The 24251-nt window shown below is 36.5% G+C and overlaps 1 protein-coding gene across 2 annotated transcripts in view; it reads left to right on the forward strand.

The window, feature by feature from the left end:
• Positions 1-23988, forward strand: part of LOC145673984 (ribonuclease H1-like) — a 51333-nt gene extending 27345 nt beyond the window's left edge. For both annotated transcript variants that reach the window (XM_081743811.1, XM_081743814.1), the window contains exons 5-6: positions 4747-4919; positions 23805-23988. In XM_081743811.1, coding sequence (XP_081599937.1) covers positions 4747-4919; positions 23805-23906 — 275 coding nt within the window. In that variant the 3' untranslated portion in view covers positions 23907-23988. The remainder of the gene's footprint in view (positions 1-4746; positions 4920-23804) is intronic.
• Positions 23989-24251: the final 263 nt, after the last annotated feature.

Below are 24251 nucleotides of genomic sequence, written 5' to 3' on the forward strand. Positions count from 1 at the left end.
TCTTTTTCTTTCCTTTTAGGGGAAATATATATAAAAACAACTGAAACACATGTCTAATTATTGTAAATAAGAAGTCCATATACCAATTTTCATGTCTCTACTCTTCTGAGATTTGGAGATAGGGACATCATATTCTCTATGTATAAAAGTGGTTTTGAGTTAGTGAGTGATTAACACCAAGACCAATCCGCGTAAGGTACAAACTTGACATTTAGAGCATAGAATTTGTAACGTTAGGTACCATTAAGGAAGGATTTTTTGGGGAAATTTAACAGGTAGAGGATGGCAATTATTACAGTAAAATCTCCGAATCTCTGAAATGTAGAGACATGAAATTCGATATATGGATTTCTTATGTAAAATAATTAGATACTTTTTCAGCGTTTTTTGATATTTGACCTACAATAGAAGAAAAAGAGGCGAGCAGAAAAAAAGTGGGGTTACAGTATTGTTGAAACGACATGACTATATCTTGAAATTCCTAAATTTATTCAGAAAAAGATAGATTTTTTAGATCTGAAGTCTATAATTGAGATATTAAACTATCATCTCGATTATGCAAGCTAGTATCAGTGTTTTTGATGTCTGATATGTATTTTAGTCTTAAAAATATTTGTATTTTATTTATTTGAGAAGTATTGGTATTTTATTTATTTACGACATATACAGCGTGTCCATAAATACTATCGTACTTTAAAGTGGTATTACGTCGCTTTTGGTAATCGTATTTAAATGAAATTGGTCATATTAAATATATATATATTACTATACCTCATAGACATTGAATGTGGGCCCCACTAGTGGTGATGCAGACGTCAAGACGCTATTCCCATTCACGCTACTCACGCTCCAACATATCTGATGAAATGAACTGGATGCCAGCACTGATACGAACTTGTACTTCTTGCAGGTTTTGAGGCAGTGAGGGTACATAGATACAGTGCTGTACGTAACCTCATAAAAAGCACGCTGAACCTGCACTAGACTTTGCGTGCTGTGATATTCCAAAACACACCAACTTCATTCTTGTGGGGTCGCCATTACTCCTTAAAAGTTATTCTTTAATAATAACACAACACAACGAAAGGAAATAAATTTACGTTAGCACATTACGACAAACAGTACAGAAACATAAAAGCTTCCTAAGTGACTTCCAGTAGAAACAGCAACTGCCTGCAAAATATCCAACAATGAATAATATGGAAGACGCAAAGAAATTACAAAAGGATCTTGACAGTTGTTACAAATGGAGTATTGATAATAAATTACAATTTAACGTTAAAAATATTCTGTTATTACTTTTTCACGACAGAGTGAACCAGCTCAATATAATTATAAAATTTACAATGAAATATTACAAAGATCAACACAAATTAAGGATTTGGGTGTTACTTTAGATACAAAATTAAAATTTAATCTACATATTGATAGAATTGTTAATGAATCCTATAAAGCTTTAGGATTCATAATTAGAAATTCAAAGGAATTAAACAATGCAGAAGTGTTAGTTAAATTATTTAATTCATTAGTTAGAAGTAAATTAGAGTACGCTTCATTAGTATGGTCCCCCTGTTATGATAATCAAATAAGGAAAATCGAATCAATACAAAAAAGATTTTTAAGGTATTTATGGTACAAGACATTCAAAATCTCTGCGTATGATATGAAAGTTAACTATAGTGTTATCCTAAGGGAATTTAATTGTATGTCTCTGGTGAAAAGGAGGGAAATAATGCATCATGTTTAAAATTATTAATGGTATTATAGTTAATCAAGATTTTCTGGAAATGTTAAAATTTAACACTAGTAGATCTTTAAGAGTACGATTACCATTTGTTATACCTAAATCTAAAACAACCTCCCATAAAAATTCACCACTTGTGAGACTTTGTAAGAAACATAATGATATTATAAAATCTGGAATAATCGTGGATTTTACGATGTCTTTGGAAAAGTATATAAAATTGATTCAATTGTTTTTGAACCCTGCTTATGTAATGCAATGATTATGTTATTGCATTCAAAAAAGAAAAAAGTAGCCTGCATGAACGTTGCTATTTTAGACTTTTTTCTTTTTTTTCTGTTCTTTTCCTAATATTTATTTTAATCTAATAGATTATTTAGCAATTTCACAATTGTATATTGAATTTGTATTCACCTGTTGTAATTGGAGCAATTGGCTCTGTAATAGGTGTGTGTTAAATAAATAAATAAATATCGACTAATCACGAAATAAACATGAGTGAATTTACTTTTTCTGCATTTCATCCCGTCCATTATTGACATTGTTGCTCATTGTTGATATGCACAAAAATATTTGAGCTTTTCTTTCAAATGTGACCAATTTCATTTAAATTCGATTATCCAAAGCGACGTAATATTACTTTAAAGTATGACAGTATTTTTATGGACATGCTGTATTTTATTTTATTAAAGTTTGATATATTTTAATTTTTGCATTGCATGTATAAATGTAATTGTTATAGAATTGTTTGATATCTATATGCCTATATTATTAAAAAGAAAGAGAATAATAATAATAAAAATCTACGTATAATAATTATGTGTAGGAACGTATATTTTATGTGTAATTAGTTTTAATGATTTGAAAGATTGTAAACGTGCATTTGGGTATTGAAAACTAGGTCACCATGTATATATTTTATTATGCTTCGTTTTAAATATTGATTTATCATATGAAATTGTATTTGAAATGATTCGTTTAACGAAAGGTAAAGGAGATAATGAAACAAGAAAGGATTCAACATTTGAGATCATAATGAAAGGTTTTAAACAAACAAAATATAAAAGTGCAAATTGATTCTGAAGAGAAATGAAACACGCAGCTTTAAGGTAAAATAGTTTCAATTTTATATTGGTGTATGTTGCGTAAAAATTAAAAATCAAATCTTCGACTTAATTCGTAGAAAAATGTAGAAAATTTCGCACTTGCCTACTGTTTAAAATTGCATTTGCCTAAATGTTTTGCAGCAATTTCGGGATATAGACAGTGCAAATTGATTCCGAAGAGAAATGAAACACGCAGTTTCAAAGTAAAATTGTTTGTGTGGTTTTTTATTAGTGTATGTTTAGTAAGAAAATAAAATGAAATCTTTAACTTAAGAAATAATTAAAAATGCTATCAGAAAATACAATGCAAATAATAGAAAATTATAGGCAAGCTGTTTGGCTGACATTTTATCGGATAAGGAAATGAGGAAGAAAGGGGGAAAAAAGGCATCACTTCTGGCACTTACTCAATGGAACTACAGTGTGGCGCACGAAATGATCCACCATTTTTTTTTTTTTTTTTTTTAATCGTTTCAGGGAAACAAGAAATCGCAATGTACACTTTTACAGCCGTAACATTACAGTTGGGAGAAGCAGTTGAAGAAGAAATTGACACCTAACTCACCCTGCCGCCGCTAGAGGGCTACTTTTCAAGAGGGCTGACAAGAGCAGACTGACTACAGAGCAGCGTTCAACAGTCGTGGTTTTGTTCCATGAATCAAACAGTGTTATTGTTGCTCAAAGACGGTTTCGAGAGAGGTTTAATACCCGATGGGCTCCCTCCAACAAAGCCATCCACAAACTGAATGAAAACTTTCAGAGGGAAGGAACAATATTGGAGCCGAAGCGTCCTCGACAGAAGCCTATGTGTTCGCCTCAGAATTTTGAAGCTGCTAGAGTTGCAATGCAGAGGAGTCCCGGAAAGTCGACAAGAAAGGCAGCAGTGCAACTTGGCATATCAAGACGTTCGGTTCAACGAATTCTGAAGAGTGACCTCCATTTTTATCCATACAAGATGACCGTTGTGCAACGACTCACAAATGACCACAAGCAGCAGAGATCAGTGTTCGCTCAATGGACAGAGGGTAAGCAACGAATCCTTCACAACGTTTGGTTTCCTGACGAGGCGCATTTCCATTTGGACGGAGTGGTCAACGAACAAAATGTACGTTTTTGGGCCAATGAAAATCCACGGTTGATTCATGAAAAACAACACCACGCTCCCAGGATTACAGTGTGGGTTGCAATTTCCAGCCATGGACTGATTGGGCCATTTTTCTTCGAACAAACAGTAAACAGTGACCGGTACTTGACTATGCTCCGGAATAACTTTGTCCCGCAGTTGCTTGCTACTGCTTTGCCCATCAACACACAGTGGTTCAGGCAAGATGAAGCCAAACCGCATACTGCGAATGTTGTCTTGGATTTCTACACGAAATTTTTCACATGCGCGTTATTTTTGATCGATTTCGTGCTGGACAATTTTGGCCACCTCATAGTCCTGATCTTAACCCATGTGATTACTTTCTGTGGGGGTATTTGAAGGAAAAGATTTTTCCGAAACATCCCAACAATGTGGTAGAGCTTAGACGACTTCTTGTTCAGGCTTGTAGTAAAATTGATGAAAACATGTGTAGTCGAATAGTGAATAACCTCAGTGTTCGATTAAATGCAGTTCAGATCAACAATGGCGGCCACATTAAACATGTTTTGAATTAGAACATTTCTTCACAGTACACTCTTTCTTGTGACGTGCATTTCTTTCTGTTCTGATTGTGAATAAAGTTTTTGTTTAAAAATAAAATGGTGGATCTTTTCGTGCACCACCCTGTAGGAACAATTTAGTAATGCTCATTTACGAAATCACGGCGGTTGAAACTACTAATTTTTAGCTTTAAGAGTTTATTGAATGTAGTTCCAAAATAATGTACCTATTCATATTATTTTTTGTCACAGGTGTTGATAAATTAAACATCCATACGGATTCTCAATTTTTAATCGACTGTGTCACAAAATGGATGTTCCGGTGGAAGAAGAACGGCTGGCAACTGAAAACAGGAGGGCCAGTGAAAAATAAAGAAGATCTACTGGCATTGGACGAAGCGAAACAAAGAATGATGGTTAAATGGGTAGGTATATATCTTTAGTGTGGTTTTCACACTAAGAGTTAAATGTGGTAACTTCAACATTGTAATTACTTACCACACTTGCACACTTCATACCTATTTCTCTGTTCTTTACATTTTTCATATTTGTTTGTCCCTGCTTCCCCTCCATTACTTGAACCGTTTAAGTGAAACCCTTGTAGTATACTTCTTTAATTTATGTTATGTTTTCGCTACTTTTTTTCTGGTAAGTATTGCATTTTATATTCTCGTTTTGGGATTCCTTTCTTCTATATATTTACTATACAGGGTGTGAAGATAATACATCGACAAACTGGAGTAGGTGATAGTAGACATGAAATTAAGCAAAAAATGTCTAACAAACATGAATTTAAAACTGTGCTGTTTCCACGTGAGAGGCATTGAAAAAGCGATGAAGGCGCTGATATAATGCTGAATATCTCATAAACGCGAAAAGAAATCACTTCGGGTCAAAAGATTACACAAAAAGTGATATCTGGTCAAAATGGTGACGTACAGATAGGAGCGGAGTGGTCGCCTCGGAGTAGGATCCCTACAGATAGATGGAGACGCCACACTTAAATTTCTCATCTTGCAGATTTCTGTATCGTGACAACTGCTCCATTCTCATTTTATTCATTTATAAGAATAGTTGTAGATACATCATGTTGGCCATTTTACATATATATATATATATATACACGTGTGTGTGTTTTTTTTTTTTTTTTTTTTTTTTTTTAAATTGAAATGACCGTTTTTGGCACGGGGGAGAATAGGTTTATGGTAAATATTGAACCCACTAGGATATGCATTTCAGTTAAAGAGTACTGATAAAAACCAATAAGATACTCTGTTTTCGGTACAAAGTTTGAACCCCCTATTCCCTTCCAATACGCCCTTTAATCAAAGTGATATGATAAAAACCCAGCTTGAGGTAGGTACTATGTTCCAAAATTCATTCCAAACGGATCAGTCACTTTCCCGTGATGAGATCACAAATAACATATGTTCTTCACTTGTATGTACTAATATTTGGTCTAGGAATTAATTTGTGCGGGTGGACAAGAGATGGCGCAACGAACGGAGCGTCCCACACTTCCGTGTATCCACACATGTGTTGCAAACCCCTGTCATCGCGTATCGTTCGTAGTATAGGGCAGTGGATTAAAGCGTCAACAACACCAGTTTGTAGTTAAGTAAACATGGCGCAATTTGTGCCTGATAAAGTGTTTTTGCGGGGTGTCCTGCTGCATTACTTTAACATGCAGAAAAGTGCGACTGAAAGTCATCGTATTTTGGTGGAAGTGTATGGTGACCATGCTCTAGCTGAGCGAACGTGTCAGAAGTGGTTTGCACGGTTTAGAAGTGGTGATTTCGGCTTGGCAGACCAAGAGCGAGCTGGACAGCCAAAAAAATTTCAAGACGAAGAATTGACAGCATTGCTCGAGCAGGATTCGTGTCAAACGCAGGAACAACTTGCAGCAGCATTAGGCGTTGATCAAACAACAGTCTCCAAACGCTTGAAAGCCATGGGAATGATTCAAAAGATGTCACATTGGGTTCCACATGAATTGAAAGACAGAGACGTTGAAAGACGAAAAACCATTTGCGAATTGCTGCTTCAACGACAGAGCAGAAAGGGGTTTCTGCATCGAATTATTACGGGTGATGAGAAGTGGATCCATTACGAGAACCCTAAACGAAAAAAGGCCTGGGTGAAACCAGGTGAACCAGGTCCATCACAACCAAAACGAGATATTCACTGTGCAAAGGTTATGCTGTGCATATGGTGGGATATGAAAGGTGTGGTGTACTATGAGCTGCTGCAACCGGGTGAAACTATGAATGGAGAACGTTATCGACGACAGTTAATGCGTTTGAAGCAAGCTCTGGCCAGAACACGACCAGAATGGGAGAACAGACATGATAAACTTATTGTTCAACATGATAACGCTCGCCCACATGTCGCAAAACCGGTCAAAACCTATTTAGAAAATGTCGGATGGGAAGTTTTACCCCACCCGCCGTATTCACCAGACGTTGCTCCTTCGGACTACTACTTGTTCGATTGCATGAACAACGATTTGATTGAACAGCGGTTTACTTCTTCAGAAGATATCGAAACATGGGTCTCTGACTGGATCGCTTCCAAGGATGAGGACTTCTTTCGCCACGGAATCCGTACATTGCCTGACAGATGGGCGAAAGTGGTGGCTAGCGATGGACAATATTTTTCTTAAGGTATTTATGTATTTTGTGTTTGTACTACAGCTTCAATGTGTGCGTACCAACCGCACGAATTAATTCCTAGACCAAATACTTCAAGATTTCGTTTATTTCTAACCCATTTCTTTAGAAAGAAATATTTATAATACCATTTTGATACTTGGGAAGCAGGAAGATTTACATAGCGTTATTTGTAATTATTCCACATGGATTTCAGTTAATTTCGTAAATATTTTAATTTTTCGTTTAATCTTTAAAACTATCTTTCTGAGGAAGTTTCACGACATTCCACGAAAAGTTGAAGCATTAGTGTTTACTGGCAAAGATAAAGCTGAGAAATAGTAAAAACGAATATTATACACCGTATATAAAGTATCGATTATAATTTATTCGAGCGCCGTTTGTAGAATGTATAGCGCAGAGGAGATTGATGTGACTAACGGAAGCTGCACAACAGGTGACCAGTTACGGTAGAGGGCATCATGACAAAGAGCAGCAATTACATGGTAGAAGTGTATTTGGTAGAAGTGTAAGTGTTAGTATGTTCCGATGATCTATGCGCTAGCCATAGTATCAGATTTCGGCCTTTGAGCGAGGGTGAATTGTAGTACATGGAGACAGTGGATTGTCCTTTGCGAAATTCGTGCCCACATTGAATAAAATGGTGCCATAATGATGCAAATATAATACTGTGGTTCGAGAAGGGAGAAAGTCAAGGTTCCCGTGACACCACTTTCCGAAAATGCAGATATGTTATGTACTTGGCTGTTGCTGATCGTATAACCACTTCACGAGCTCTTGCTCAATAATTCGGGAGTAATGTACAGTATCCAGTGTCCGCACATACTATTCGACGTCTTCTGAGGTATCTGGAAAGTTTTTTCGCAGTTCATTTTGATTGTACGTAATAGAAGTCTGTGGCTGGGATGGTTCCGAAAACATTGTACACGGAAAGTCCATTGACATGGCAGTGACTTCTCTAACGAATCCACTTTTCTATGCAGCACGCTAATACCGCAGCAAAAATCTGGATGCGCCATGTGTTTTACATTGCCACGATTGTTATGATTTAGGGTGCCGTTGAATTCCGTTCTCGTTTTCGTTTAACACGCATTAACGAGATATTGGTAGCCCCCATTACATCGCTGGGATGTTGGAGCTAGTTATGGCCCTACTTTTACAATTCTTGAATGAGACATTTTCCAACAGAACGCGCAACATTCAATAATTCCTAGATTGATAGAGTGATCCTAATCTGACCTTCCGTGGGCATGCTTTCAACGAATATATCGGATTTATTTGAACACATTAGGTCTATAATGACACATTGACTCATACACCAGTCCCTGTCCCCCTAACGGGTACAATGGCATGATGTTTAACCCGTGTGACTTGGTTTACCTCTCTGTCCTCGTCCAGTCGGTGATGTCCGTAGTAGCTTCAAGTGATTCTGCTGGGCTTCACCATCGCAAATTGCACAGAGCGGCAAATGTAATAACAGGGTTCCCACACACCTGAATAATCCGGGAAACAAACTACTTGAGCTACAGCATCTTGAATCCGTTAATGTAAACAGTGGTTGGCGTTTCTGCTCTTTTGAGCTGAGATACGTACATCTTTTTAACCTGCTTAAAGAGAAAGGAGGTTCTCAGTTCCACTCTTTTATATACAAGAGTTGGAACTTTAAGTGGCAACACTGCTTTAGAGACTCTACGCGTGGAATTAAATAATGTCCGTAATACCACATGTTAGTTACATATGTACCTTACCACAGCGCAAATAGATTCTCTCTTCCGACGTCACACGCAAGGGCAGTAGACAGGAAGAATAGTCGTGTAGCCGGTGGTTTATGTTACACACCCACACGTACGCAGGGGTGTAACGTACGGTTATTGCTGTAACGATGTTTTCGTAAGAAGAACAGAGGAGTTAAATAAAAATTGAATGTGTCAGAGGCCGTACAGACAAGTGTGTCATCAAGGCCTTCAAGAGGTTTGCGGGGAATCTGCATTGCTTTAGAGAACAGTGGCAAGGTGGGTACGAGCCTTCAAGAAGAGACGCCAAAATGTGGAACACATGCAACAGCCTTGTCGTCCCTATGTCAGTAAAAAAGACGTGAATGCTCTTACCGCGTTACTGGCACTGATCGACGCCATACTATTCGTCCAAGAGACAGAATTAGCGCATACGAGTGTTCTGGAAATTTTGAAGGAACGCTTGGGCATGAGAAAAATTGCAGCACGATGGGGTCCACACGGGTTGACGGAAATGCAGAAATGGCTACGAGACGACATTGCTCGTACCCATTTGGAACGCTTTGAACGCGAAGGAGAGGCTTCCTTATTCTGTATCATTACGCTGGCTGAAACATAGACGAAGATCGTACGAGCTACAATGAAACGAATGGCGTCAGTATGGGTTACCACAAAAATCCAAAGTTCGTCAGAACCCCAGGAATGTACAAGGGTTGGTGATATTCGTGTACGACTGGATGCTCTAATTCTAACGCATACCGTTCCCCACATCAGATCGTCAATGCGCAGAATTTTTGTTCCTTTCTGGAACATAACATGCAACCTGCCTCACAAAGTAGCGGCGACAATTTTGCAGAACCCACCTATCATTTTGCTGGACAACGCTTGGGCGCATACAGCACAAGATTTAATTGATTTGTTGGATCCTTGGTGATAGAAAATGCTGTACCATCCACTCTACTCCCCGGACTTAAGTTTTTGTGATTTTAAGTTGATTACTTAAGATGAAGGAATCTCATCGTAGCATTCGTTTCAAGCGAATGGACCTCAAGAGATTCTTCAGGTCCATTAGAACTAGCAGCACAACAGGTGCGTCTGCAAGTATCCAGCTACTTCTACATCGCTGGCAACGGGTTATACACAATACTGGTGACTACATTGAAGGATTGTAAACCTCTATTTTGTACCAGTTGTAAATAAATAGTTGCCACTATTAAAGTTCCAACCCTCATATTTGTAATGTTATATGTATGTTCACGCATAACTCCGACATAGGTTCACAGATTTTGATGGCTCTTTTTTGTTTGAAAGAGCATATCTTCCTGGTATCCAGTATTAATTTTGTAAGGATATACCGATAGTCTTTAGAGCTAGACCATAAAGCACCTTAACGGAGCAATGTCAAAACCGTACTTAACTAACTTTAATATGCGTATGTTCAAGCATAATGTCGACACAGGTGCACCGATTTGAATGATTTTTGTTTGTTTGTTTGTTTATTTGAAAGATTATTCTTTTCAAGAGGTATCACATAAGTTTCATAAGGTTCTAATAATAATGTTCGAAGCTAGACTATGATACTTCTCAGCCGCTGGCAATGTTCATACCGTAATTGAAGGATATGAAGGAGAACAGTGGCATTAAAAAAAAAAAAAAAAAAAAAAAAAAAAAAAAAAAAAAAAACGAGTGAGTTGGCTGCAGGAAAACAATGATGACACTCATGTAATGTGAATTGTTTATCATTATTTTTCATTGTGTGTTATCTTTGTTTTTCTGCAACCAACTCTCTCTTTTTATAATGAGGTCTACCATTTCTTTCTCCCATATCCTTCAATTGTATGCATGATGACGCATAATTTCAACACAGGTGCACCAATTTTGTTGCTTTACTTTTTGTTTGAAAAAGTATGTCCTGGCGGTGGTTTCACATAATTTCGTTAGAATGTAATGACGGTCTTTGGAGTTAGACTTTAAGAGCTGATAGTCTTAATACCGTGTGTATGTTCACGTTATAGGAAGTTAGTTTTCTACCTTTCATTTAGATATCTAACTACTGGAAATAAGAAAAAGTGTATAACTTAAACAAACCTTTGTCAGGGAAAACAGTTTACAGAAATCTGTGGGAATCCTAAATATTTTCAGGCTAATACCATAAGGTATCTGTCTTATCAATTTTTGCTGTGTTAATACCTCTCTTTCCTATGTCTGCATTGTTTGTAGTTAACATTGTAGTGTATTTGAGTCAATGCTTTTAAAAAAATCATGTAACTCGTTTGTTAAAGTTCACAAAAAAAAAAAAAAAAAATGTAGAGAGAGTAAGTTAATAAGTCAATTAATCTATTTCTCACTTGCATATGCAATCAACGTCTCAGTAATTTCGGATTTATGTGTAGGTAAAATGCAAAAGTGTTTCCACTGCAGCATTTTTTTACTATAGGATTAACATTGCATAATTTTCGCACTTTTTTCGTAGTTTGCAAGTGATTCAAATATAAATGCAAATAAGAACAATATAACTATTACCTCCTTTAGTTTGTTTAGTTTCTTTTTAGGAAACACCTTGCTATTGGTTCAACTTTTATAAACTTCAGGATAATTTTCAAGATATTTTTTCCCATCTTACCGAATATTTTCGGCAAAATGATAGCATTAAAATTGAATTGACATACCACATTTAACAAAAATGTTAATAGCCACAATACAAGACTGGATAGTGACATATTTGTGATGCATAAAAAATATGCTAATATAATCAAAACCATGTATATAAATTGCGTTATGTTGTATAATAATCTTTTTTCTTGAGGAATATGACAAATGTTACCGTTTTCCGTAATAAGTTATTTAACCATTGATGTAAAATGCTAATATACTATTAAAGAATATTTAAATGAAGAATTGGTAACCGATACTACTGAGTACATGCCAAGTGTGGTACAAACGATTGCCTAATTACAATGTAAATTATGTTTATATACTTGCTATATCTTTGGTCTAGGAATTAATTCGTGCGGGTGGACAAGAGATGGCGCAACGAACGGAGCGTCCCACACTTCCGTGTATTCACACATGTGTTGCAAACCCCTGTCATCGCGTATCGTTCGTAGTATAGGGCAGTGGATTAAAGCGTCAACAACACCAGTTTGTAGTTAAGTGAACATGGCGCAATTTGTGCCTGATAAAGTGTTTTTGCGGGGTGTCCTGCTGCATTACTTTAACATGCAGAAAAGTGCGACTGAAAGTCATCGTATTTTGGTGGAAGCGTATGGTGACCATGCTCTAGCTGAGCGAACGTGTCAGAAGTGGTTTGCACGGTTTAGAAGTGGTGATTTCGGCTTGGCAGACCAAGAGCGAGCTGGACAGCCAAAAAAATTTCAAGACGAAGAATTGACAGCATTGCTCGAGCAGGATTTGTGTCAAACGCAGGAACAACTTGCAGCAGCATTAGGCGTTGATCAAACAACAGTCTCCAAACGCTTGAAAGCCATGGGAATGATTCAAAAGATGTCACATTGGGTTCCACATGAATTGAAAGACAGAGACGTTGAAAGACGAAAAACCATTTGCGAATTGCTGCTTCAACGACAGAGCAGAAAGGGGTTTCTGCATCGAATTATTACGGGTGATGAGAAGTGGATCCATTACGAGAACCCTAAACGAAAAAAGGCCTGGGTGAAACCAGGTGAACCAGGTCCATCACAACCAAAACGAGATATTCACTGTGCAAAGGTTATGCTGTGCATATGGTGGGATATGAAAGGTGTGGTGTACTATGAGCTGCTGCAACCGGGTGAAACTATGAATGGAGAACGTTATCGACGACAATTAATGCGTTTGAAGCAAGCTCTGGCCAGAACACGACCAGAATGGGAGAACAGACTATAACAAAATACTTTGGCTTGAGTAATATTTACCTGTACCTTGGGCAGAAAGTACTCATACATATGCACTATACTTAGTAGAATGTTCATTTCATATTAAAAAAAGAAGAATGTTTTTAATATATGTAAGATTATTATGGGATAGTTGTTGATATGGACATGTTTTATGGTTACCTAGTCAGTGAGTTTGTGTACTTAACAGTTTAAAGAAAAGGATATTTAAGTTATATCAAAATAATAAACCAGTTTAACATCATTTATAGACGTTGTCATATTTATTAAAAAGGTGAGATTAATGGTATTTACATATCGAAGCTAATTTTTACATGAGGAAGAAATACTACCACTTCGAATTTTTATTTTAGCAAACGAACCAGGTTTACGACTATCATTTTGATAAGTCGTTATAAAAATTTGGTTTACCTCACCCGGGAAATTGTAAATTCAGTTCCCGAAGAAGAAGAGTAAGGTTGAATTTACTTTTACTACAGTTAATGAATACGAACTTAACCATATTGCGAAGTGGTAAAGTAATCATAAGAAAAATGGACAACGAAACAAGGCAGCATGAATCAAATACTAGTGACCAAGGTGAAACTAGTGTAACACCAGGTTTGTCATCGGAAGATATCTTGTTAGCTTTACAGCGACAATTAATGCAGATGTCTACCGAGATAAAGAAGCAAAATGAAGAATTAAAGCAGACCATAGATCAAAAGTCTGACGAAGCTAACAAGCGAAATGAAGAATTAAAGCAGACCATGGAACAGAAGTTCAACGAAGCTAACAAACAAAATGAAGAATTAAAGCAGACCATGGAACAGAAATTCAACGAATCTAACAAGACCATGGAACAGAAGATAGAACTGAAGTTTGACGAAGCTAACAAGCAATATGAAGAATTAAGTAGACGGATAGAACAGAAATCAGATGAAACGAAACAGACAATTGTCCAGGTGGTGAACGACATATCCTCACAGTTCGAGGAAAAGTTAAAAAGGATATCCGATGATTGTCAGGAAAAGCACAATCAACAAAACCAAGAAATTAGTGCTTTAAAAAAAGATTTAGAAGTAATAGAATCTTCCATTAAACAGCAAAAGATCCAGGTTAGAAACAACTCTAATAACATACGTGTAAATACACAGTTGTTAGCTACTATTCAGGAAGAGATTAGAACGTTACAGGCTAAAGACAACATTTACCGAAATAACTTGGGTAGTGATCGCTTTGAGTTGCCCCAATCACCTGAGATGAACTCGCCTTCGCCGGGGTCTGATGAAGATATTATACTAGAAGAAAGTTGTCCGAAGAGTACTGATGAGCGAAACATAGATGGTGTCACGACACAGCACGTCACGGATAGGAACTATCACTCAACAAGAACAAGGAATGAGAAAAAGAAGGTAAAATTAAGTATTAAAATGAGTGAAATTAGAGCTATGAGCAAATTCAGTGGTAAGTGTAATGAGAATGCTACTTCTTTCTTAGAGAAATTCCAAGACGAATGCAATATAATGTGCATCGATCGATCCCAATATATGAAATTAATACCCCATGTATTACTCCCACCTTGTTCCTTATGGTTTAAGGCAATACGTGATCACATTAGTACATATGAGGAATTCAAAGCGGCATTGATCGCTAATTATGAAAATGACTTTTTGCTGGCAAATAGAGATGCCACCCTTAGAAATCAACACTTCAATCCTCGATTGCACAAATCTGTTGTAGAGTTTGTTGTAAATGTCTACAACGAATTAAAGGTCGTTAATCCTTTGCAATCGGAATCGAGAATAATAGCATCGATTCGAAATTTGCTTCCATTTAAACTGCAACAGATCTTATTTTCCACACAGTGTATGAGTTTCAGTCATTTATTGATGCTTGTCCAATGCTACGAAACTCAATACCATGCCATGAATCCACAATCAGGAATGGGTAAAAATAAGAATAATTCAGATCATTTGGTGCCTGTTCGGAATTTAGATATCCGAAGTATGAATAATACAGAACCTAACCTAAGCCGAGTATACTCTAGCAATCAAAATGAGCAAAATAGACAAGGTTATGTAGAGAATCCGCCTAACCTAATTAGTCGTAGCAATTCATATGTTAGACCATATAGTCAAAATAGATTTAAAAATCGACGTAATGTATGGCGAAATTCCAGAAATGCAGAGAACTACGTGGATAGACGTAATTGGAGATCAAGAGATGGGACTTCATATCAACATCAAAATCACGATGAAAGACATGTACAAAACAATGTAGAACCTAATCATGATAGCGCAGTACAGTGTACATTATTAGAATCGTATGCAAGTTCGAATGTAACCTGATTACCGTTACTGAAATTAGGTTAAATTCATGTTAACTATAGTTTCTTGTAAATTTTCATTTTAAAGTTTATGTGTTAATATCAATAATGAAAACGATTCTTAAAAATACTTGAAATGCTTAAATAGAGTTTTAAGTAGACTGGAAAATTGATTTTCAAATGATTTTTATTCAATTTAATTCTCTTTAATTCTCATTAATCAATGATAATTTTCAAATGATTTTTATTCTTTCTTGTTAATGTGAAGAATCATAATTCGATTTATAATTAATTAAAAGCAAAGATTATTTATATTAGATTAATTTGTGTTGAAAACTTAATTGTCAAAGATTATGTTAAGAATAAGATCCATTCTATAAAATCAATTATTCAACGACTACCTTGAATGAGATTCTTCTTTATTATAACATCTTAGTGCTACGATGTATGCCTTTAAATGCCACATCTGACTTATTTGTTATTTAATGCGCTCTGGCTATTTGTAACCCACGTTTGTCCTTTACATTCTTTGAAATCGTACCTTTCATCGATTAATTAAATAAGCGACGATATTTTTAATAAGAAAATGTAATAATAATATAATGGATAATAATGAAATAAATATAATTAATGTAATTAAAGATAAATATTGATGAAATGTAAGATTTGTTTAATGTATATGTGAAATGTAATGAATAGATATACAAGGTGCGATCAAAATATAATGGACATATACAATGTAAAAACACTAATGTAAACGGACCAGTGGTTCTTGAAGATAAAAGCCAACCCTACTCATGACTTTTATATTCAGTCCCTTTGCCGAGCGACATTTTTATATAACAAAATACTTTGGCTTGAGTAATATTTACCTGTACCTTGGGCAGAAAGTACTCATACATATGCACTATACTTAGTAGAATGTTCATTTCATATTAAAAAAAGAAGAATGTTTTTAATATATGTAAGATTATTATGGGATAGTTGTTGATATGGACATGTTTTATGGTTACCTAGTCAGTGAGTTTGTGTACTTAACAGTTTAAAGAAAAGGATATTTAAGTTATATCAAAATAATAAACCAGTTTAACATCATTTATAGACGTTGTCATATTTATTAAAAAGGTGAGATTAATGGTATTTACATATCGAAGCTAATTTTTACATGAGGAAGAAATACTACCACTTCGAATTTTTATTTTAGCAAACGAACCAGGTTTACGACTATCATTTTGATAAGTCGTTATAAGACATGATAAACTTATTGTTCAACATGATAACGCTCGCCCACATGTCGCAAAACCGGTCAAAACCTATTTAGAAAATGTCGGATGGGAAGTTTTACCCCACCCGCCGTATTCACCAGACGTTGCTCCTTCGGACTACTACTTGTTCGATTGCATGAACAACGATTTGATTGGACAGCGGTTTACTTCTTCAGAAGATATCGAAACATGGGTCTCTGACTGGATCGCTTCCAAGGATGAGGACTTCTTTCGCCACGGAATCCGTACATTGCCTGACAGATGGGCGAAAGTGGTGGCTAGCGATGGACAATATTTTTCTTAAGGTATTTATGTATTTTGTGTTTGTACTACAGCTTCAATGTGTGCGTACCAACCGCACGAATTAATTCCTAGACCAAATCTTATTTTGTGGTTTTATATTTTAGAAAGATGTATAGGTACACACCTGTTCACAAAAAGCAGGAAACTCGTTCAGAAACTAAGTCCGAAAAAGTGAGCCTAGATCCGTCACAATTCCCGCAGATCTATACACAGGAAATTGCATGTTCCCGCCGTGCTTTATATAGACACTAGCTGCAAACCGTACTGTCATCCGAGCGATGTGAAAATGTAAAAACAAAATCAAAACACTTATTTCTGAGATTAATATTGATTGCATACCTCATGCACAGGTCCAATATGCAAAATCAACCATTATCTTAAGTAAAAATTGCTGAAAACGACAGAAAATGGATATTTAAGCCTCCAAGTAGAAACCTGTGCTTGGAGCGATTCTATTATCAATATTATAACACAATCTCTTGTAAGTTGCGTCTGTGGTCAATCGGGTTTAGTACTGCTACTGACATTTCTGAAACGAAGAGCGACGGTTCAAGCCTCCGTGCGGAAAGTTTTTTTTATTATTATTATTATTAAATATATGAGAACTTTTTTATAAATATAAATTTCTACTGTGAAGTGATTGGAAACACATTATCCGACGAACTGTCACTTTTCAAATCCCTGTCACATTTACTAGCCCGCCATGTTCATAATTCATATACGAAAATGCTGAAATGAGAAATGTGAACACAGTTGAATACCTAAAACCACACGTCCAAAATGAAAATTATTCACATATATATTTCGAGGGACTTCGCTAACTTCATTCTTGGAAATGTGAACATTCTACAAGATATTTCATTCACTTTACAATATTTTATTTGAATAAACATAAAATTTCGGGGGAATCAAGCCCGGAATTCCCCTAAAATACACACACACACACACACACACACACATATATATATATATGCTTGTATTTTTTTTGCATTACAAAAACTTAGGGTACCTCATAATCTGGATTCTTATAAAGCAATTTGAACAATTATTTAGAAAATATGTACTGCTTAAAATCGGATTAAATCGCAATGCCAGTAATCTATTATATAAAAGAGAACGCACAAATCCTTTGTTAGCTCATCACGCTAATACGGCTGAACCAATTTCTTTTATTTTTGGGGGGTTATTAGGATTTGGACCCTAGATGGTTTTTATCATATCACTTTAATTTTTAATTACCAGTGTCTTGAGATAATTGACCATTCAAGTGTCCATAACGTACAAATCCTTTGTTAGTTCATCATAGGTATAAAAATAAACGTATTTATATGCAACCCGCATGACCGTGTCACTCGGCGGGTTAACATAAATGACAGGCGATATAATGTTAACATTTACTGCAATCTACTATGGTTTTTATCATATCACTTGAAAGCGAAAAAGTAAAAATTATCTAAGTAACAAAGTTTATTGCGTTCCGGGGTGACCGCAGCGAAGCGGGGCGGGTTAACATAAATGACAGGCGATATAATGTTAACATTTACTGCAATCTTCTATGGTTTTTATCATATCACTTGAAAGCGAAAAAGTAAAAATTATCTAAGTAACAAAGTTTATTGCGTTCCGGGGTGACCGCAGCGAAGCGGGGTGAACGCTGCTAGTCTGTAATATCTTACATTTGTATTTATTTACATTGGATGTGTACTTGTTTTATACTGTATAGCATGAATATTAGCTGCTACATAAGAAACAATTATCTATAATTGAATTTAAGTAGGAAATCGATATAGTTATTATAAGAAGAAGCTTGTGAAAATGAAGTGTATAATAATGGTTGTATCTGAAATAGATGTTGCGTAATGGTGTAATTGGTTACCCCGATCTTTGGAATACTGGGCTTTTCAAACTGTCCATCCTTAGGGATTCGCAGAGTCGAGTCGAGACAGAATTTTCCTGATAAAATTCGAGTCGAGACACAGCTCTTCCAATAGAAAAATATACATTTGCCGAGTCGAGACATCGCTTTTACAGCATATTGTCGAGACGAGACGGCCTCAAATCTTGTCTCGTGCGCATTCCTATCCATCCTACCTAGATAAAATCAATTTTGGATGCGAATATTCAATTTCTTTTAACGATAATTGCAATCTACGATACAGATTGAGTAAGATATTGGCTTGAACTGCTTTATTACTCACTTAACCTTCGTATACTGCAATTATATCTAATTGTGGCATAAATATTTATTATTATTAGAATGTAAACACTGAAGAATATATATTACCACACAATGAGGAAGAACTCAATGCTCGTAGTATTAACAAATTGGTTGCAAGTTTATTTAAAATTAACTCTCTTGAAATCTAAATCATCATTATTAGAAAGAAAGCAAGAGAACCGTTTTGTTAACTTGGACATATTATAAGAGATTGAGGAATGTGTATTTAATCGAACAGAATATATGAAACTAAATGGAACGGCATGTGGAACCGAACTTGAAAGAGGATAGGATGAGTAAATGAAAAATGAAAGAAAGCAATGATTAACAGCAGTAGTCACTACTTACAGCAGATGAGTGAAATCTAACCTCCCCCCCCCCCCAAAAAAAAGTTCAACAATTCTGAAACATAAGGGCGTCACATTTTCTTCGTTTCCTGACAAAATTAAAAAATTGATTTTCATATTGTTCGTCTATACCCCTTCAATATAGTTAGCTAACAAACCAAGTACGGTCGACTGACTAGACGTCAAGGGAGTGAAATTTATATAGGAAGTTTCGATACATCATTCACCGAAGTGACGCAGACGTGGTGTTGAAGCTTCTGGTAGGTCCTATTTCGTAATGGATTTTAGGTGAGTGAGATTTCTTTATACGTATCAGAAAGCTCTTTAACTCCATACTAAAGGCATGTCGTATGATTTATTCAAATCGTCAGGTATTCGGACAACCATAAGCCCAATTCGTTTTGCTTCACTGCTCACAAGTTTAACTTGAACCCTCTTTTTTTGGCTCAGCAGTTCGACACGTAGACAACTAGACTAATTGTCTTGTGTAACAGATTGCAGGAAAATCTTTGAACTGCACGAAGGAAATTGAGGGCATTGATTATAGCTGGATTGAGGCAACTACCATGTGCTTCCATGTATACATAATTTGGAAATACTTTATCCTTAAGTATTACAATGATAAATTGTTTCTACAGCACAGTTAATAAAGGATCAATATATCTTATTATACTTAAAGGAGGAAAATTCAGATTTACAGAATGTTTTCGATTGTGAACGTTGGATTGTGGGTTCGAACCTATCATCTTTGGTTTACTGTTTCCCGAAGATACTCGAAGTTGAACTTAGGAAATGTTTGCCTCAAAAGACCATTATTACACAGTCCAAGTTCAAAAACTAGTTCTTATAGCAACTATAGTGATTTCCTAATTAAATTTAATTTAGAGTTACCCTGTGCCGTAAGCGTCGGTGCACCATCGATGGGTAACTAGCGACCTCTCACCAAAAATTGATGGCCCCACTGCAACGATCCGCGATGGCCCCACTTCCGTTTTGAAAATTACACCATCAGTAGGCCACCGGTGGCAGAGACGCGACTAAATGCCAATGAATTGCAAAATTACTCCACCAAAATATGTTAAATAGCCTATATGCATGATTCATTTACATTGAGATGAGTCTAAAAAGCACTTACAAAATATATATAAAGTTCTCCCGGAATGGCGCGAAACAGCAACCTTGTGATGTAGAAGCATGGGTTACTCTTGACCCCGGAGCTCACTTTAGGAACATTCGTCAGGAAAAACAAATATAAATTAATAAACGCATGCACATGACCGGCGATAAGGCGTTTCGGTCCCTTCACCGATTCTCCGCGACGAATCGAAAGACGGACAGAAAAGAAGTCATCGCCGCTACGTGGTGGTAACTGCAGCACCCTTACTCTAGATGCCTGTTTCGACTCGACGAAACCCTGCCGCCAGGGAGACACTAGCGGCAATCTTTCGATGCGTCGCTATATCGATGATCGATATTTACCGGCAATCGGCATATACCGGCATATCGGCGGAAGTGGCCCACTAGATATTGGCGACGTTAACGGCATGGGGTCAAGTTTCATCCCACAAATGTGAGAGATTCTATTTTTGGCATAAATTTTAACTCCTCTCCTCTGTTAGGATACGCATCTTAATAACGATGGCGTGACAACAAGCCAGTCCGTGCATGGCACCCTAAAATGTTCTAGGAGGAGCTATCTTCATGGTTGCTATATATTATGTTTGGTATTTCTGTTTGTATACATTTCGTGAGTCAGAGGGCGGCCCACCCTGCCCCCTTCGGGTGCCCATGAGTCAGAGGTAGGTGAAAATGTTAACTATTAAAAGTAATTTCAAACGGTTAAGCCATTTTTTGTTCTGATAGACGACGTCTTTTTCCTTTATATCCCATGTAGATAGATACAGATTAATAGCATTATTACTATCTTATTATTTATTTCATTTTTACCATATACTTTTCTCAACGTTTAAGTCCTTTAGGCTAAAGAAGACGGGTGATTCATGCAAATAAATTCTAGTTCAAGTAAAATTTTAATGGACCCTTAACGAGAATTGAACCCGCGACTATAAGACCCAACAACAAACGCGCTAGGCATTAGATATTAAAAAACTGAATTACCGAACGTTCCTCAGTAAATGATTTTTTTTTTATTTGTAATTGTTTTACTCGGTTTTATAGTTTTAGCAGTACCTCTTTAACAACAGGGGCATGAACACAGAATTATCACAGATAGGTAAAAACACAAGCCTCTCCTAGCGGGAATAGAACCCGGTACCCCATCCACCAAAAGCACACATGCTAACCACTGGACTATCTGTGTAGAGTAAACAAAGGAGCAGAAATAAATATATATTGCACATTCCGACGAAACGCAAACGTCCCAATCAAAACAATTTTAAGGAAAATGGAAAAAACTTAGTGAGCTCTTGAAAGAGCTCGAAGGTCACCTGGGTATGACGACAAATCTTTATTCAGGTATTAATATCACGTATAATCGCCGTTAGCTTCGATGACGCATCTTAATCTTCTTTGTAATGAGTTAACCAAGCTAGCGACATATTGATGTCCCTGTGCTATTTCTTCCCACGCGTCAGAAACTAGCTCCCAAAGTGCGTCAGCTGTCCTTGGTGGGGGATCAGGCAAATTTTCGTGTAGAGTTCTTGTAACTTCCGCCCATTGATTTTCCATTGGGTTCAAGTCAGATCCTCTTGGAACCCAGTCGACTACCTCAACATTGGGTTCCTCTTGAAACCAGGCTTGAACTAGACGGGAATCATGTATTGACCTATGATCTTATTGAACTTCTACAATGCCGTCTTCAAATAAATTTCTCGCAGCGGGGAGCAAGCCATACTGCACAATATCCAGATACTTCTGGCTGTTCAATCAGCCTTCTGTACTGTGTAATTCACCAACTGTATCTTTACACAGCCATCCCCAGCAGTGAATAGTAACATGCCCCATTCGATGCGTTCTGTGCATGTACTATGGATCGTAACGTTTTCATGTGGGTGTATACACAAGTCGAGGACCATCATTTGCTGAAGAGAATATCTTTTCATCTGTGAAGATTACATGATCCCAGTTACGACCAATATTTGCCTCAGCAAATGCTAGCCAATATTTGCGTGAAGCCCTGCATCTTTAAGGCGTCACCGAGTGGTGAGGAAGGAGCCAGGAAAACGAGACGCTATCACTAACTGCCGGGATGACATGAAAGGATTGCGACGGCTTACATCAACTAGGGCCCGATCTTGTTGTAAGGTTGAAACTCTTTGAAGGCCAGTGCCAGGTTTTCTAGACACGTTACCTGTTTCTGAGTATTTCTTCCACCAAGTATATGCTGTAGAACAGGGAACACCAAGACGTTCGCTAGCTTGTCTCACACTCATACCACCGTATTCAACAAGAGCAGTAAGCTGCTCGCGAACATTCTGACTACGTTGAGCCATGACTAATGAATGAATTGCAGCTGTTTGGCTGTAGGTGATTTCGTTACTCGTAGGCTTAAGTGGAGAAACTCGTCTGCTGCGACAAGGCATACGTCATGTTTTTGTAGTTCAGCATTTTTCACGAAAAAAAGTGTTACAGAGTTGTGTGACACACAACACACACACACACACTCACACTCACTCACACATATATATATCAGGAACATGAATAATTTACAAGCGTCTGTGTTAACGTTTTCATACATAAATTCTGGAAATGGCGGGCTAGTAAATGTAACAGAGATTTGAAAAGTGACAGTTCGTCTGATTGTTTTTCCAAGCACTTCAAAGTAGAAATTTATATTTATAACAATGTTCCCATATATTTAAAAAAAAAAATAAATAAATAAATAAAACAAAAAATAAATAAAAACGAACACTCCGCACGGAGGCTCGAATCGTCGCCTTCGCTTCAGAAATTTCAATCAGCATTACTAAACCCGCTTGGCTACGGAAGCACTTAGAAGGAAATGCGTTATAATATTGATAATTGTATCGCTCCAAGCGCAGGTTGACACTTGAAGTTTTAAATAGTCATTTTCGGTCTTTTTCAGTAATTTCTACTTAAGATATTGATTGTTTTTGCATATTGGAACTATGCATGAAGTGTGCAATCAATATTAATCTCAGAAGTAAGTAGCTTGATTTTGTTTTTACATTTTCACATCGCTCGGATGACAGTACGGTTTGCAGCTAGTGTCTATATAAAGAACGGCGGGAACATGCAATTTCCTGTGTATAGATCTGCGGGAATTGTGACGGATCTAGGCTCACTTTTTCGGACTTAGTTTCTGAACGAGTTTCCAGCTTTTTGAGAACAGGTGTGTACAATATTATGTGTACCTTCTCCTACTGATAATATTGTATGTATCCTATTACCACTGTAATACTTACATGAGAATTTCTCGCATTTTGTAAGGTAATGAAACAGGCAAATGAATGAAATGCAGTGTAATAAATATTCGGGAAAATTTCCCATACTTGATACCTAAGCATAGACGAATGATGTACACTTCGCATTATATTTCTATTAAACAATTGATAAAATGATTGAAGGATGTTACAGTTTGTTTCGATTTTCAGACACACGTATCAGGTCATGTGGGTATCCATGGAAATGAATGCGCAGATGGATTAGCAAGAGCCGGAGCAGAAAGATACGGAATGGATTCTCAAGAAATGTGACCCAATGAACTAATTTTTGTATATATATTCATGTATTGTATATGTATCTCTCTATGTCGTCAATATATATTTATGTTTTCAATTTAATATATTCTTATTTAAACATCCAGCATAATTCCCACTCGGCCTGGAAAACCTGAAAATGTCATTGAATTTATTTTACCTTAGAAACATCCTGAAAATGTCCTTAAAAATTCATTTCTGTCCTTGAAATTTACAGAAATACTGAATGTCAGATCTTTCTTAATTATAATGAAGATTTTAGTTGATTGCTGTTTTTGTTTGCTATCCCTGTTTTTGTGCTCAATAATAATTTGTCATGATTCTTCATGTGTGGTTGGTTGG

The sequence above is a fragment of the Thermobia domestica genome, chromosome 2 (assembly GCF_964235325.1).
Source record: "Thermobia domestica chromosome 2, izTheDome1.hap1.1, whole genome shotgun sequence".
Lineage (NCBI taxonomy): Eukaryota > Metazoa > Arthropoda > Insecta > Zygentoma > Lepismatidae > Thermobia > Thermobia domestica.